Below are 16,981 nucleotides of genomic sequence, written 5' to 3' on the forward strand. Positions count from 1 at the left end.
TTAGGAATAACTTTCTGGCAATAAGAGCTGTTCAACAGTGGAACAGTCTCCCTTGGGAGGTTGTGGACTCTCCTTCCTTAAAGGTTTTTAAGCAGAGGCTGCATAGCCATCTGTTATGTATGCTTTATCTGAGATTCCTCCATTGCAGGAGATTGGACTAGAAGATTCTTAGGGTCACTTCCAACTCTACAATTCTTATGATCTCCCCACTGTATGATAGTTAGGCTTCAGGGGATAGCTTGTATTAATGCTGGGGGGGGGATTTCCTAAGCCTAATTGCTGGGGGTGACTTTTAGGGAGGGAAGAATCATCCCTCCCTACATACTGTGATCTACATATATATATTGTAGCCTTATCAGCCAGTAAGGGTCCCTTTTAGGTTGCACTCAGGCAAGGACAAAAGATAGTCAAAACGACACCGGGTTGAGTTCCAGAGAAAGAGCTTTAATCTCTATATAGAGAGACTCCTGGTGACCCATGTTTCACAACAGGAGTAAAGCAACACAAATTGCAAAGCTTTCTTATACCCTTCTTTTGGGCTCTTTCCCCCTCCTCTGTAAGAGTGCGCACGCAAGGGGTCACGCACGCAAGGGGGGGTGCGCATCTTCCTGTGTCCGGTTGTTCTCATAAACACACATTACGCCATGTGCGTAAACACATGCTGACTAATGCTGCCCCGGTGCCTGCCTCAAGCAGCCTTGACTTATCTTGCCTGTTCTGCGCATCAGACTGCGCGTCAGACTAAGCCAGCCACCATCCAGCCTTGAGCTGGGCATCCTGTTCCTTTTTGCTTTGCCCTTTGACACACTTTGGTGCAGAGACACAGAGGCACTGGAAAGCATTCTAAACAAGACATCCCAGGGCTACAGCCATACAGTCAGAATTCATACAATGCAAGCAATGCAAACTATAGGATCCTATTCAGCTCAATAATACAATTTGCAAAGCACTCTCTACAATATCAACTTCACAACAACTCGGCTTATGGGGAGACTATTATCTTGGTTTCAAGTCTTTTTTAACTTTCCCTTTGGGGTGATTAGTGAGGTGCATGGCTATTGTTTCTTTCTGTGCACATCGCCCCCCCCCAATTTACCCCTTATGACAATTAGCCAGCTTTGGCTGGTGACCCAACTGTACTCCTCTCTGGACAAGGATAGCCTAACTACTGTTGTCTATGCTCTGGCAACCTCTAAGTTAGGTTACTGTAATGCATTCTACATAGGGCTGTCTCTGAAGATGGTTCGGAAACTTCAGCTGGTGCAGAATTTGGTGGCCAGTCATATGACACCAATCCTGGCCTGACTCCACTGGCTGTCAATTAGTTTCTAGGCCCAATTCAAAGTACTGGTTTTGACCTATAAAGCCTCAAATGGCCTTAAACAGCTCAGGACCTCAATACCTCAATACCTGTCTCCATATGAACCTACCTGGACTCTGCAATCATAATCTTCTTGTGCCCCCTCCACAAGAGGTCCAGAGGGTGGCAACATGAGAAGGGGCCTTTTCTGCAGTGGCTCCTCCCCCAAGGAGGTTCATCTGGCACCTTCATTATACACCATTAGGCACCAGGTGAAAATATTCCTCTTCAACCAGGCTTTGGCTGATTAACATCCTGTATCTTTTAATATGTGCATGTGGGAGGGAATCAGGAATATTGGTTGGTTTGGTTTTGTTCTTGTTCTTATAATGCATTTTCTCTTTTTATCTTGTATTTTTATGTAGTGAGCTGCCCTGAGATCTACGGATCAAGGGTAGTATACAATGTAATTAATTAATTGAAATAATAATAAGTAGTAGTAGTAGCAGCAGCGGTAGTGGTGGTGGTGCCAGTGTAAGGGGAGGGAGATCAAGACTGGTGTTAGCCGAGGGAGAGGGAGAGGGAGAGGGAGAGGGAGGGAGGGAGGGAGAGAGAGGGAGAGAGAGAGAGAGAGAGAATGCATAGAGGCGAAGGGTGTTTATGGGTGAGAGAATTATGGATAAATGGGGTGGATCCACATGTCCTGCACACTTTGGGATCTGGTTCCTGCCTCACCCCTTCCTGGTATGCAACCCACAGCAGAGTAACCCTGAGAAAATCCTCTTTAATTATTTGACATTTAACATGAGGCAATATTGCAACATAATGAATACACTTTGTTCCTTTTTCTGTGAGAATTTTCACCCTTCCTAGAAAACAAAAGTCCATCACATTATTGACAGAGGCTGTCCTGAAATCTTTTCTGCTATTGTTCCAGCTTCAAAGTATGGTAGGTTTAAGGGGAAACTGTTCATGCCAAAGATCTCCTGATTACTGGTTATGAGTCTAAGGGCATTACACACACCAAAACCAGATCCAGCTGCCTGGGGAACTGTGCACAAGTGAGTCCTGCCTGCATGGTTCCCTTCTCCCTTACAGCAGTGTTGAGCTGCACAAACAGAACCCTTTCAAAAGGCTATTTCACATTGAATAAAACAACAGAACCCTTCTTGAAGACATATAATCATGCTATTGAGTAATATCAGCTAAGACGGAAATCACTACTAATCCTCTTCCACACCTCCTGCTGCTGAGACAAATAAGGAAACCAAAATGTTGCTTGAAGGCACAGCTGAGAACAAAACCTGTACAGCCTTTCAGGGCACCATGTGCTAGAAGTACATCTCTGTCTAGGCTACTCTCTCACCAAGCTCAGGTCAACAAGCTTCTCTGACTAGAGCCTCACCAAAATGCACCAGGCACCTTAACAAAGAACATATCCAGAAGATCATAGGGTCATAGAGTTGGAAGAGACCACAAGGGCCATCCAGTCCAACCCCCTGCCAAGCAGGAAACACCATCAAAGCATTCTTGACATATGGCTGTCAAGGCTCTGCTTAAAGACCTCCAAAGAAGGAGACTCCACCACACTTCTTGGCAGCAAATTCCACTGTCAAACAGCTCTTACTGTCAGGAAGTTCTTCCTAATGTTTAGGTGGAATCTTCTTTCTTGTAGTTTGAATCCATTGCTCCGTGTCCGCTTCTCTGGAGCAGCAGAAAACAACCTTTCACCCTCCTCTATATGACATCCTTTTATATATTTGAACATGGCTATCATATCACCCCTTAACCTTCTCTTCTCCAGGCTAAACATACCCAGCTCCCTAAGCAGTTCCTCATAAGGCATCGTTTCCAGGCCTTTGACCATTTTGGTTGCCCTCCTCTGGACACGTTCCAGCTTGTCAATATCCTTCTTGAACTGTGGTGCCCAGAACTGGACACAGTACTGCAGGTGAGGTCTGACCAGAGCAGAATACAGTGGTACTATTACTTCCCTTGATCTAGATGCTATACTCCTATTGATGCAGCCCAGAATTGCATTGGCTTTTTTAGCTGCTGCATCACACTGCTGACTCATGTCAAGTTTGTGGTCTACCAAGACTCCTAGATCCTTTTCACATGTACTGCTCTCAAGCCAGGTGTCTCCCATCCTGTATTTGTGACTTTCATTTTTTTTGCCCAAGTGTAGTACTTTACATTTCTCGTTGTTAAAATTCCCTGGTGACCCATTGTCATGCGAAGTTAACCAGGGCCATTGACTGTCTGGCTCCGAAGCGCCCTCTCCGATTGCATGGAGCCCAGACAGCCCCATGGTTTTCCCCTGAGCTGAGAGCGATGAAACAATTGTTGAGATGGCTAGAGCGCCAGTGGCTATTAATTCAGAATGCGGCAGCAAGACTGGTGACTGGGAGTGGCCACTGAGACCATATAACACCGGCCCTGTGAGATCTACATTGCCTCCCAGTACGTTTCCGAGCACAATTCAAAGTGTTGGTGCTTACCTTTAAAGCCCTAAATGGCCTTGGTCCTATATAGCTGAAGGAGCATCTCTTCCCCCCCCCCCAATTGTTCAGCCTGGACACTGAGGTCCAGCACCGATGGCCTTCTGGCATCTGGCAGTTCCCTCACTGCAAGAAGTGAGGTTACAGGGAACCAGGCAGAGGGCTTTCTCGGTGGTGGCACCCGCCCTGTGGAACGCCCTTCCACCAGATGTCAAGGAAATAAACAACTATCTGACTTTTAGAGGACATCTGAAGGCAACCCTGTAAAGTTTTTAATGTTTGAGGGTTTTTGTGTTTTAACATTTTGTTGAAAACTGCCCAGAGTGGCTGGGGCAGCATATAAATAATAAAAGTATTATTATTAAAATTATTGACATGTTGGCAAAACACAAATGTAGCATTTTTTTTCTGTAGTAATACATTTTAAGATGTGCTATATATTACATATGGGAACCAGGTGGCTCTGTGGGTTAAACCACAGAGTCTAGGGCTTGCTGATCAGAAGGTCGGCGGTTCGAATCCCTGCAACGGGGTGATCTCCTGTTGTTCGGTCCCAGCTCCTGCCAACCTAGCAGATTGAAAGCATGTCAAAGTGCAAGTAGATAAATAGGGACCGCTCCAGCGGGAAGGTAAACGGCATTTCCGTGCGCTGCTCTGGTTCACCAGAAGCTGCTTTGTCATGCTGGCCACATGACCCGGAAGCTGTCTCCGGACAAACACCGGCTCCCTCGGCCTATAGAGCGAGATGAGCGCTGCAACCCCAGAGTCGGACACGACTGGACCTGTTGGTCAGGGGCCCTTTACCTTTTTATATATTACATAGTAATATATACAATAAGGAGGTGACTGGGTTAAAGAGCTTGCCAGATGTGATGCCTGCAGAGCACCCAGCAACTTCTATAGAACATTTCTGAAAAAAGAAAGGACCCTTTTGTTCCCCCTCACACCTCTTGGTCAGTCTTCTTTCCACCAGTACTACTATTCCAAGAATGTATTTTCTTTCTATATTTTTTAAAACTGACTTTTGAAAGAGCAGGCACACAAGACTCCACAGTTATGCCAACCATCTTCCACCTCCCAGAGTGTTTCTGGGCTCCCCTGGTGTCAAATATGGCCTCCTCATTCACATCACAGAAGACCCCTGAGGATGGTTCTCCTTGCCTTGCCTTGCCTTGCCTTGCCTTGCCTTGCCTTGCCTTGCCTTGCCTTGCCTTGCCTTGCCTTGCCTTGCCTTGGGATACTGTCTAGAGAATTTACAAAATTCAGTCAAAATATGGACATTCCCTAAAGCATTTTGAGGATTATGCATATGGACCAAGAAATGTGCACATTTCCCTCTTCATGGGAGGATTATGTGCACATTCTCCATGAGGTATAAATAATGTGTCAATAGCTGCTCAATTTACATCCCCGTTCACACACACACACACAACACACAATTCTAGCCACATTCACACCATACATTTAAAGTACTATGGTACCACTTAAAAATTCATGGCTTGTCATGGCCCTCCAAATATTCTTGTTGGCACCAATCTCTTATCCAATAAAATCAGACGGCCTCGTAATATAACTTTAAGTCGGTTAGGCCAATTTGATGTCAATTAGTAGGGTGTGCTTTATCCTTCTTTCTGGAGATGTGCTACTCATTTCCACTGGGAAAGCATACAAGGGTAACATTTCCTGAATTATATCCTGCTTTCCAGTTTGGTGGCTTTGGCTCCAATCTAGCCTCAAATCTGGATAAGCATCACAAAGAAGGAGCAAAACTTTGAAGGTGGGTAGACTTTGCTGCAACAAAGAAACTTCTGGGCTCTTTCAACAAGACTCTAACTCAGAGAAATTAACAGAAACCTCGGAGAAGAGACATGTCCTCTGCTGAGCAAAGCACTGTAGCTGAACAATTAACAAAATCACATTTCTGGTGCTGATAGTGGAAGTCTTCATTATTACCAGAGAAGTTCCAGTTCTGGGTCAGATGGCTGTGCTTATACTTATGGAAATCAAACCACAAAAGAAGTTTTATGTTTCGCATGCCTGATGCTCCTCTTTATTCCGAGTGCAGCTGGGAGAGGTCTCATGTGTGCCAGGGAGTTCTCTGAACATGATACATGCACAGCGAATGTCATTCAGTGAATAGAGATTAACTTTCTCAAATATAGTAGACTATTACAAGAGGCTCAAAGCAATGTTTCCACTTGTTACTGAAATGGTTTACCCTAAGATGCAGCTTCCTGTTATTTTGCTTTACTGGGAGTCTACGATGATACCTGTTAAAATATTTTTGCACAACCTAATTCTTGTGGCTAGCATGAATCAACAAGTCTTATCTCATGCCACCAACACTCTCTTCATAGGCATCCTGAAGCCAAGCTATATTACATACTTAACTTTCTCTAATATCCTTCAACCTTACTATCATACCAATGTGCAAGGATAGGGAGGTTAGCAAAGAAACAGATATGTTAAATGAGAAATTCAATGTAACATTGTGGGGGGTTTTGTGTTTGTCTGTTTGGTGGGTTGTTTTGTTTTTTGTTAAATTTATTGCCTGCCTTTCACCAGCAGGTATGGTAGGGGGCATTTGCAACAATTAAAATTTCAGAAATACAGAAATTAAAAACATGGGCATCTTGTCCTATTGTGCTACCAAAGTTATGTAGGTTCCATGGCAGTCTCAAGCGTGTCTCATAACCATAGAGATGAACACAATTAAGGCACCTCATGTATTGTAGCAGCTGCACCTTTTTGAACCTCACATCCCTAAACTGCTGTGAGGAACGTGGAATCCATCACTTGCACTAAAGACAGGCTCAAACACACCGCTAAAGAGGAAGCCCCTGTAAGAGGCTGTGGCGTTTCACCTCTAGGGGTCTAGAAAGAGTTAAGTTGCAAGGGAGGTAAATAGCCAATAGGAGCTCTCCAGGCAGAAGCAGGGGTATATAAGGAGAAGCAGTCAGTCAGAAGGGCAGTTAGTTGAGTTGAGTTATGGGAGTTGATGAGAGAGGTGGAGAGGATTTTGAGATAGAGAGAGGGTTAGAGAAGCTAGTGAGGTGAGCTGTGGTGCAGAATCTGTAAGAGTAATAAGAAGGGAACTTCAGTCAGGGAGGAAAAGGGGGGAACTAATACTGTACTAAAGGTTAAGTTTAAGTAAACGTTTTTGAGAAACCGTGAATAAGTTTTATGCTTGTAAGATTATCACCAAAATAAACTTAATTGTTTTGTTCACTGTTCACCTGACTGGATTCCAATCAGTCTTACTGGTTGGTGGCAGCAAGGGAAGAAATAGGCGGGGGAGGTACTGGGTCAATAGACCGTTAAACGTCTGGGGGCCCTTTACCGGTGTATCTCGCCACAGAGGCATTTGCCAGTCAATGATTCTCAAATTATCTGTAACAAATCTTTCTTCCACTTTTTTGCACTGGAGCAAGGAAACACTGAATCTGAAAGAATTCATGAAGCAGAAAAGCAGGTGCTTGTGGCTGTCCTAACCCTTATAGGTGACAATCCTAAACTCACTTACCAGGTATTAGGCTCAACTGAAAATACTGAAACTTACTTCTAATGAAACAAATATATGATTGTATCACTAATTGTGCTTTCCTGGGTAAGCATTTAAAAAAAAATCCACCCCACTGTCACTTAATGTAAAGAAAGATAGCTATGCCAGCTCTAGGAGTGATGTGCATTAGGGTGTATCATGGGAATAATGCGTCTTTGGATCCACCCATTCCAGGCCCTCATCTAGCACATTTGTTTTCAGTCCCACTGCCTGTGGAGAATCTCCAGTGGTTTGGGCATTTTCAGCCATTACTATGTTGTATGAAGTGTTACAAGGATCCAGAAAAAGTGCAGAGTCAGAGATGATGAATTTGGTTACATGAATCTGAAATACGAAGGTTCCATGTGCTTCCAGACTGTAAACAACTGCAGAAGATGATAGGAGGAAATCAAAGGGGGGGGGGAATAAGTAATTGATTCATACAAAATTGCTTTTCAAAAACTGAGCCATGGCAAGCTGGAGGAAGCCACGTGTCAGGCAGCAGTGGATCCAACCCCCACAGCAGGTCGCCAGGAATGGATAAGACATGGAAAAGCTCTTACCAACTGCTTTTTATTCAATACAGTGGTACCTCTGGTTAAGAACTTAATTCGTTCTGGAGGTCCATTCTTAACCTGAAACTGTTCTTAACCTGAAGCACCACTTTAGCTAATGGGGCCTCCTGCTGATGCCGTGCCGCCAGAGCAGGATTTCTGTTCTCATCCTGAAGCAAAGTTCTTAACCTGAGGTACTATTTCTGGGTTAGCGGAGTCTGTTACCTGAAGCGTTTGTAACCTGAAGCATTTGTAACTCGAGGTACCACTGTATTCACAGAGAGAGGCTTGGAAATGCAGCCGCTTGGAATAGTGGTGTTGCCCCAAGTGAGTCTCCACCCCCTCCCTCTCCATTATGCGCCACCCCTGCAGGTACTGAGATGTGCCCTCTGCCTCTGAGCTCTCTGCTCTCCTACTTTTAAGGCTCGCTGGGTTCTGGGAGGGGGGGTCTGGAATGCTTTCTAAAGTCACTGTGTCCGTCAGCTGTCCCCCCCCTCTTGTGCTTCTTCTTCCTCCTCTCCCAATATTTCCCAGCTTTCCCCCTCATTTGCCTTTGAGCTGTGACCCCCCTCAAATCCCTGTTGTAATTCAGAACTGTCTTCCTCTTCTCTGGAAGGGTCAGGCTGGGGAGGCAGCCTCTACCATTTCTCCTATGCCCAGTCTCTGACAATAAGCCTGATTTATATTTTTTTAAAAAAATTCCTTCAGTAGCACCTTAAAGACCAACTAAGTTTATATTTTGGTATGAGCTTTCGTGTGCATGCACACTTCTTCAGATACCTCTTCAGATACCTTCAGATACTTCTTCAGATACCTTCAGATACTCACGACAGTGTTCTATAATTATTATGGTATCTGAAGAAGTGTGCATGCACACGAAAGCTCATACCAAAATATAAACTTAGTTGGTCTTTAAGGTGCTACTGAAGGAATTTTTTATTTTGCTTCGACTCAGACCAACACGGCTACCTACCTGTAACCTGATTTATATAGTACAATAACCTTTGTTTTCACAGTCCTCACCAAGTCACGTTTGCACTGGTAATTATACCATAACAGACAGAACAAAATAGTTCTACAAGTTTTTCTCAGTCCATTATGTTTGAAAGATAACAGTAATGTATGCTTTCATAAAAGACGTTCCCATCAAACCAGTTTTGACGGCAGTAAAATGGACATAAGCCAAATGGAGAACTATTTCATATTCTCCTTGGCAAACGAACTCAGCCATCAATCCTCAGGATCCATTATGTGAAGAATTCCTTATATTTCAACACAAAAAGTAGACTCTCATTTAGCTGAGAATTAATAATCAATGTTAAGTTTTTTTAAAAATGGATTAGTTTGATATTGTTGGTAACCCAGCCTCTATTAAAAATGTGTTTGGGTTGGGGGTGACTTTTAGTCCAATTCAGCCACTCGTTGTGGAAAGCTCCTCATTTATTTTCCTTTTTGTCTTCTGCAGAGGAAAATCAAGTTGTTCCTCATCTAGCACAACTGTAGGATTATAACAGCAGCAACATTTTCACAGCCAGGAAAATATCAGGAAATAAAAGCTATTACAAAAACAAATATTGCAAGAAGACAGTGACACAGTTCTCACATCCTACTTCACACAGGCATTTCTGTGACTCACATTGCAAAGCAGGAAGCAACAGAGGTAGGGTGTGTGGAGAATATATATATATTCACTGAAGCAAGAAAATCCACTCATTTTCAAAGGAAGGAAACCGCCTAAAGGTACAACGAATTCTTCTGAACTCCCTAGGAAAATAACGGTAAGTTATTTTGGGGATATCACCAAAGTTACATTGCTGTGGTGGCATATCGCTTAACTCACGACAGTGTTCTATTATTATTATTATTATTATTATTATGGTTTTAAACTTCCATTTTTCCTAGAAGCTCTAGGTAGTGCAGAGCCATAGCGGGGGGTTGGGGGGTTGGCCCTGGGCACACATTTTTGAGGAGGCACAATCATGTTCCCCTATAACAAGCAAGGAGCACTGGCAACTGAGATGTGGTGGCAGGCAGGGTGGTCTAGTGGGCAGGTGGATGGAGGCAGTGAGCGAGGAGCCTGTTGGAGGCAGGCTCTGTTCACCCTCTGCGCGGGCTCTGCATGCGCCCCCACCTCAGCTGCCCAGGTGGGGTGCAGCACATGCCCTGCCCTGGGCTCTGGCAACCCACACTATGCCACTGAGGTGGTAGATATGGTTTTCTCCACTCAATTTCTCTTCACAACACCCTGATCAGGTAAGCCACTTCCGCCTTAAGGAGTAAAACCACTGGACTAAGGGACAGGGTTTATTTTGCAAATGAAAGAGGTATGGATTCTGAATCATTTTGCATAGCAATATTCTGATGTAAGAGTTGTGTGTGGCTGAGGCAATGGCCCCTGTGGCTTGCACCAAGATTGCAACAGCAGCATCCTACGTTTACCTAGAACAGGCATCCCCAAACTTCGGCCCTCCAGATGTTTTGGACTACAATTCCCATCATCCCTGACCACTGGTCCTGTTAGCTAGGGATCATGGGAGTTGTGGGACAAAACATCTGGAGGGCCGCAGTATGGAGATGCCTAGTCTAGAAGGCAAATCTGTCATGCTGTGGTGCCTCTCACTTTATAAAAAAATTAGTAGCCAAATATATATGGTTGCACAGATATAGCTTGTGCTCTACTGGCCTTAAAGGTGCCTTGGAGGTGGTTGCCCCCTAGACCTCTGCCTTCTAGACTAATTTTCTCTAAAGTTCCATGCTGTTCTATAGTATTGTCAGCACTGGATTTGGTGGCTCTGTAGCAATGCTGACAAAAGCAAAGATTTAAAGTGGACAATGGCCTGGTTCACACATCACAGTAAGCCAGAGTAGGGCCATATTATTATTATTATTATTATTCCTATACCATCTTTCATCTGACGACACAGAGCAGTTTATAATATAACACAAAAATGTATACCATAGTAACAAAAACAGTATCTCCCTGTATACACACAGTTTAAATGGTCGTAGATTTAATTAGACAAAGGCATGAGCAAATATGAATGTTTTTGCCTGGTGCACAAAGGCACCAGGTGAGCTTCCCTGAGGAGAGCACGCCACATGGATGTGCTGGTTCCCACAGAGGAGCTTGCACCCATTTGGGGGGGGGACTTTTAAATTTGATACAGGACAGCTGCTAAGCCAAGGTTTGGCTAAGTGAGTCATCTAAACCCAGAATTGTGGTTAAGTTCACTCTTTATCCATGAAGATGGACTGATATGATTATTTAACTTTTTTCTCCTTTTAAAAAACTGTATCTACTACTTACAAGCTTCTGGATAGATCAGAAATATTTTTCAGTGATAAAAAAAAAAATCGACACTGTGCATTGGCACTGGAGTAAAACATCTCAATCTACTGTTTTAATGTGCTAGCAAGGACTTTTTCTTCATAGATACCACAACAACTTGTTAACTTGGAGACCTAAAAATAACACAAGTCCTGGTGAATGATCCTGTTCTTAATTTCTTGTCATTTACATTTTGTATCTCTTTCAAAATATTTCTAAAGTGTTCAGAGCCTCAACAGCAGACGACACATTTTAAAAATAAAAAAGAACTAAATGCCACTGTCACTCATTCCTATTATAACCCTTCTTTTCCAAACGTGGGATTAATGCAAGAGCTCTCCATCAGCAGCTGCAAAGGAGAGCAGGTTCAGTTAATGAAAAATGTCGTCAGCGGAACAAATAACTAGCATTAACCATTCAGAAGTATAGGTTCTCGGATCATTGCAGAGGGCTCATGATGACACAGCAAACTCAGAACAACTCTCAGATTCCTGCTTACCTATAGTACTTAGTCACAGTTCCCAGCTCAGAAGGAAACAAAGTTCTGGTGTACTATCAGGAGAGGCCAGAGTGGCAGAGGTCAGTCTGTAGCAGCCTTTTTCTCTTACCTGTGGATAGGGGTGGGGGGAGGGAGAGCGCGATAAAACCCCAAAAGATTTGAATTACTGTGATATGCTGCTTCCTGATGTCTGTTTGTCTGTCTGTCTGAAATAGCTGGCTTCTACATTAAGGATTTATTATGTATATTGTTATAGGATTGGGGTTGTGGTGGTTTAGATGATATCCTTGGATTGCAGCCAAGCCTGTGATTTTTTTTTAATCTAGTAGAGAGGGAATCTGCTGAGCTGCTTGAACCTGTCTCTTTTGATACGATAATAGGGCTGGTAGACATCCATTTACTTGTTAAGACGTGTTAACGCAGAAAGGATGTGTTGCCAGATAGACAACTGGAGATGCTTCCAGGAGGAGTGGGTAGTGGGGCCTTTCTCCTGGCTGGGTGTTATGTCATCCTAAGAAGCAGGGGATACTCTAAGTGTAAGCCAGGAGGTAAAAGGACTTAGAAAGGCTCCTCTTGTTCTCGGCCGCAGATGATTTTTATGTCCCTTCCAACCTGATGATTCTGTTATTCGTGGGGAGAAGAGGGACCGGCCAGATCTTTGAAATTTACTCAATGAGTAAAGCAGGTCACCCAACTTACAGAGGCTTATGAAAATGGCAAGCAGGGCATGCTCAACCCTAAGGGGCCCCCTCACGTAGTTACAAATTACACAATTAAGGTAGATTTTTCAGTGCCATAGATATATTGCAGTTAAGATGACAAATATGTCCTGGTTTCTTTGCTTTTCAGCCATGATCCTGTTCATTTTGTGCGCATGCCTGGCTGCAGTGCTGCATCAATCCGCTGCACAGGTAGGACGTTGGTTTATTTGTAGAAAGCGGGGTGTTCATAAAAGGCAAACTGGTTCCTGATGCTTTTGCTAAGACCACCTATATAAATCAAATCCAAGGATATCTTGCCAGAGAGTGGGAAAGCACTTTCACACCCACCCTTCAAGGTTCATTGAGGTCTGTGCTGGCCAAGCTTGAGATGAGCATGTCTGTGCAAAATAGCCCTAAGCTGCCAGGCAGGTGCCCAACTTGCGCCCTTTTCGTCACTCCTTCCCCCCCCCTACCTAGAGAGCAAAATCCTGCCCCAACCAGGCTCAAGGTGCTTTCCTGCTAATTGAGCTTCTTTCAGAGAACTGACTTCACAGCTCATACCCCTCTGGTGGGTCATATCCAGAGGACAGAGCACTAACAAATGGTCAAAAGAATTCGAAACTAAATTATTCTCATTTATTACATCCAGATTATAGGTTTGTAATCTTCTGTTTTTAACTCTCCAGTTTTTGTTGTTGCTGTTTTTTAATAATTTCTGCTGTATTTTGTTGCTCCCTGCTGCTGTTTTAGTGTTAAATTACAAATAACTTTCTATTATTCTCCAAAGAAATACACAAAATGTTCAAAAAGGAGGCAAAAGGATTACAAGAGAGTTCACAGGGAATAATATTATTACAGTAATACACAATAAATAAGCTACTTTACAAATTAAACCTACTTTAGATTTATTATAATACTGCTATCGTCTTACAAAAATCAAATAAAAGCATGAAATTGATTCCTGTCCTTGAGAGCCTTAACACTTATTTATTTGATGAATTTAACTGATAAATTTTAATCACAGGGTGTCAATTGCTTTGCATATATTTATACACCTTGATTTTCTCCCCATCATTGTTGTCAATTTTATTATTCCTAACAGTTCCCATAATTTTCTGATCAATTCTATTTTAGCTGGTTTTCTACTGTCTTTCTTTTTAGCATATAATATCCATTCAAAAGATATATACAAGACTTGTGTCTAGTGCTTTTTAGATACACAATACTTTACAAAGTTCAGTAGATGCATGAATGGGTTAATAATTACAGTAAGCCCACAACTTAAGCAGGGGTTACATTCCGGGGATCATGCCTAAAGCCAAAATCATGTAGAGTCAAAGCACATTGGGTTCAAAGGTGGGTGGGATTCCCAAAGTCCCTGCTCTCTTTCTAGCCCCCCCCCATATATGTATATCTATAAATATATCATATCTCTCTCTCTCTCTCTCTCTCTCTCTCTCTCTCTCTTGTCACAAGTTTAAATCTGAATGCACACAAGTTAAATGTGCATAAGTTGCAATATTACTGTATTGCAGATATTAATATTGTGAAGCATGAAGCAATCGGATGCATAGAAACTAAGTCCTTTTGGAACAAAAATTGGCCAGACTCATAAGTATTATTCAAAGTTTTACTAACCAGAACTTCTTCAAAAACAGGTACAAAAACATCAATGTTTTTCATCCAGAAGGTTTTATAAAGCATGCATATTCAAGCATAGGTTCTTCTTCTTAAATATATAACTTAATTACGATCAGAGCTGAAATCAAGGCTCTGTTTTTCCCATGGTCTGCATTAGCCTGCATCAAGCCGAAGGCTATTCAGCTTCTTGAGACGCTTCATCATCGCATCCTTCCCTGAATGTGCCTGGGAGCAAATGGCCAAGCCAGCTCCCTTTCAAAATGGTGACTTCGCAATGGAATATCTGAATCGCATGATTAAGGGAGTTAAACACTCACACAAATGCTAGCAGAGAACAACAATTCAGCTAGAGCTCAGAGAGAGCTTCCTTCTAGCTTAGTAGAATTTTCCAGTGTTAAACCCTTTCCGACATATATACAAACATCCTCCACTTCAATGTGCAATTAAACAATTATGCCTAACATACTGTTCTCCAGTTTTGATGACTTCGTTGATAACCACAATTACCATACACCAACCACTTTCTGCCTTAGGACATCAACCCCTCATGTGATAGTCGTTTTTCTCTTCTTTGAAGAAGCAACAATGCCCCCCCCCCCAAAAAAATTTACCCAATATTTTACTTCCCCACAAAGTTTCTTTCTTAAATTAAAAGTCCCATACTTCATCTGTGGTTACAGTCTGCATGTTCTTCTTCTGTTTTTCTCTATAATTGTGTTTTCCTTGATAATCCTCTTATAACATTATTCTTGTCCTTCTCTACTGTAAAAATTTAATGCTATTGTTAACTGTTTATTTATAAGTTTATATTTAATAAATCTGGGACATTGGTTCAAATATATGTTTCCAAATGTACATCATTCTGGGCTGAGTTTATTTTCATGTGACTTATCAACTAAAATATTTATTTGCTGGGAACTCTTATCTGTATCCCTGTGTTAGCTTGTCAATAAAGACGCAATCCCAATTTATTTTCTTTCTGTTTCACTTTATGTATATAATAGTGTACATGATTCACATTTTAAAAGCTGCTCCATAAATATGAACCCCCCCCAAAATAATAATAATAATAATAATCCCATAATGGCTCATTATTGGACCAGAGCATTACGCCTTGAGTACTTCCTTGGTGTAAGATTTCTGGGGTTTACTAATGTTGAGTGATTTACAGTTTGAGGTTCATTACTGTTCCACAGAAATGTGTATCTGGGTGGTGGGTCACATTTCTGTAATGTTCTTATGATTAGTGTAACTTCTGTTCTTTTTATTTAATTAAATCCACTCCTGATTATACTTTGCAGTCTCCTTAAAACGCTTTTTGTTGCGCAGTAGTTTGCTTAAATACGCCAACAACTAAACCATTGTTTCCCATTATGCCTCAACCAGAAAAGTGTGGCTTAAGTTGTAAATGTGGTTAGGCTATGGTTTGCAAACCAGCATTTAGTTGATGCTTAATTCACAGTTTCCTAGCTCTGATGTAATGGGCAACTGTGGTTTAGCAAAGCCAGAAAACTTGCAAAGGGGAGTGAGAGAAAGGTAGAGGAGAGAGAGAGAGAGAAGGAGGGAACACACAGACACAGTGCTTGTTATCAGACCATGGTTTATCAGTCTGCGATGGTTGCATCTGAACACTTGGCCACTGTCTCTTTGGTTACAGGTCTCTGACCATTTCACTAACTTGAGCACCATCAATGAAGACCAGAAAAAGGAGATTGTGGACACACACAATAAGCTACGCAGAGAAGTCCAACCACCTGCTAGCAACATGGTGAAGATGGTAAGATACATTATAAAAACCCAACAGACATGTATGCAGGAACAATACTGGTATTTTTAAAATTAATTGCGGGGGGGGGGGGGAATCATCATTTGCTGAAGGTAGGAAAATGATGAAACCAGAGCAAAATATAGTAGAATATTGCAACATGGTTTTGTTTTTACCTGTTGCATTTTATCTTGTTAAGTCACTCTGAAATTTTGTTTTTTTGTAAAAAGTGGGTAACAAATGAATTATTATTAATAAATGAATTATTAATTATTATTAACAGGAGCTACAACTATCTCTATTAACTGATGATGAGTACATAAACTACTACACAAGTAAATCCAGTGTGATGTAAGGATTGGAGTGGCAAACTAGGTCTAAAGGAGATGCAGGTTGAAGTACCACTAAACCATTAAGCCAAGGCTCAGCCTCTGGCTCTCAGCCTAATTAACCTTACAGTGTTCTGTGGCTAAAATAGGAAGAAGAACCCCACATGCTGCCTTGGAGGAAAGACAAGATACACAAACATAATAAATGAATGAATTTGGCAACATTAGCCATTTCTGGCAATGAGTTTCCTATGAAGTGACCTATTTGCAATTGCTGTTTACCCAAATTCCACTCTTAAATGCTTGGTTACAGGGGGGAAATGTCAAAAACATTGCTAAATAAATCTTTCTTCCTTCCTTTCTTCCATTCTTTGCAAAAATAGACTAAGTTCCAAATGCAGTAACAAAAATGCACCTCATTCAATTACATAAGAGAAGCATAGCAAGAAATCCTGGGAACATAATGTGCTTCTAAATACCTATAATTTTAAAAAGGCTTGATTTCCACCATTGGCCATGATTTATTGAACCAAGCTTCTGCCAATAGCTGAGAAATTGTCTTTCAGTGTTTAGCTAGAACATCAACATCACCATAGTTACAAAACCCACTGGTAATTGATGCATTTCTGGGCATTACTATTCTATAAACTTGTAACTCACTAATGTATTTTTATATGTACTTAGGAATGGAATGATGATATACGAAAGATGGCACAACAGTGGGCAGACCAATGTACATTAGATCACAGTGAGCCACCTGATAGAACACTAAGTAAGTAAAGAACCCCTCTTCCAGCAAATATGAATTCAAACAGATTATTT

General features: G+C 42.0%; 1 protein-coding gene across 1 annotated transcript in view; it reads left to right on the forward strand.

Annotated features, from left to right (window-relative positions):
• Nucleotides 1-16,981, forward strand: part of LOC118082805 (cysteine-rich venom protein helothermine-like) — a 49,984-nt gene that overhangs the window by 21,163 nt on the left and 11,840 nt on the right. Inside the window, exons 2-5 of the mRNA XM_035110633.3 lie at nt 9,362-9,674; nt 12,573-12,634; nt 15,723-15,842; nt 16,844-16,931. Coding sequence (XP_034966524.2) covers nt 12,575-12,634; nt 15,723-15,842; nt 16,844-16,931 — 268 coding nt within the window. The 5' untranslated portion in view covers nt 9,362-9,674; nt 12,573-12,574. The remainder of the gene's footprint in view (nt 1-9,361; nt 9,675-12,572; nt 12,635-15,722; nt 15,843-16,843; nt 16,932-16,981) is intronic.

This window comes from Zootoca vivipara, chromosome 3, assembly GCF_965207765.1.
Source record: "Zootoca vivipara chromosome 3, rZooViv2.hap1.1, whole genome shotgun sequence".
Classification (NCBI taxonomy): Eukaryota; Metazoa; Chordata; class Lepidosauria; order Squamata; family Lacertidae; genus Zootoca; species Zootoca vivipara.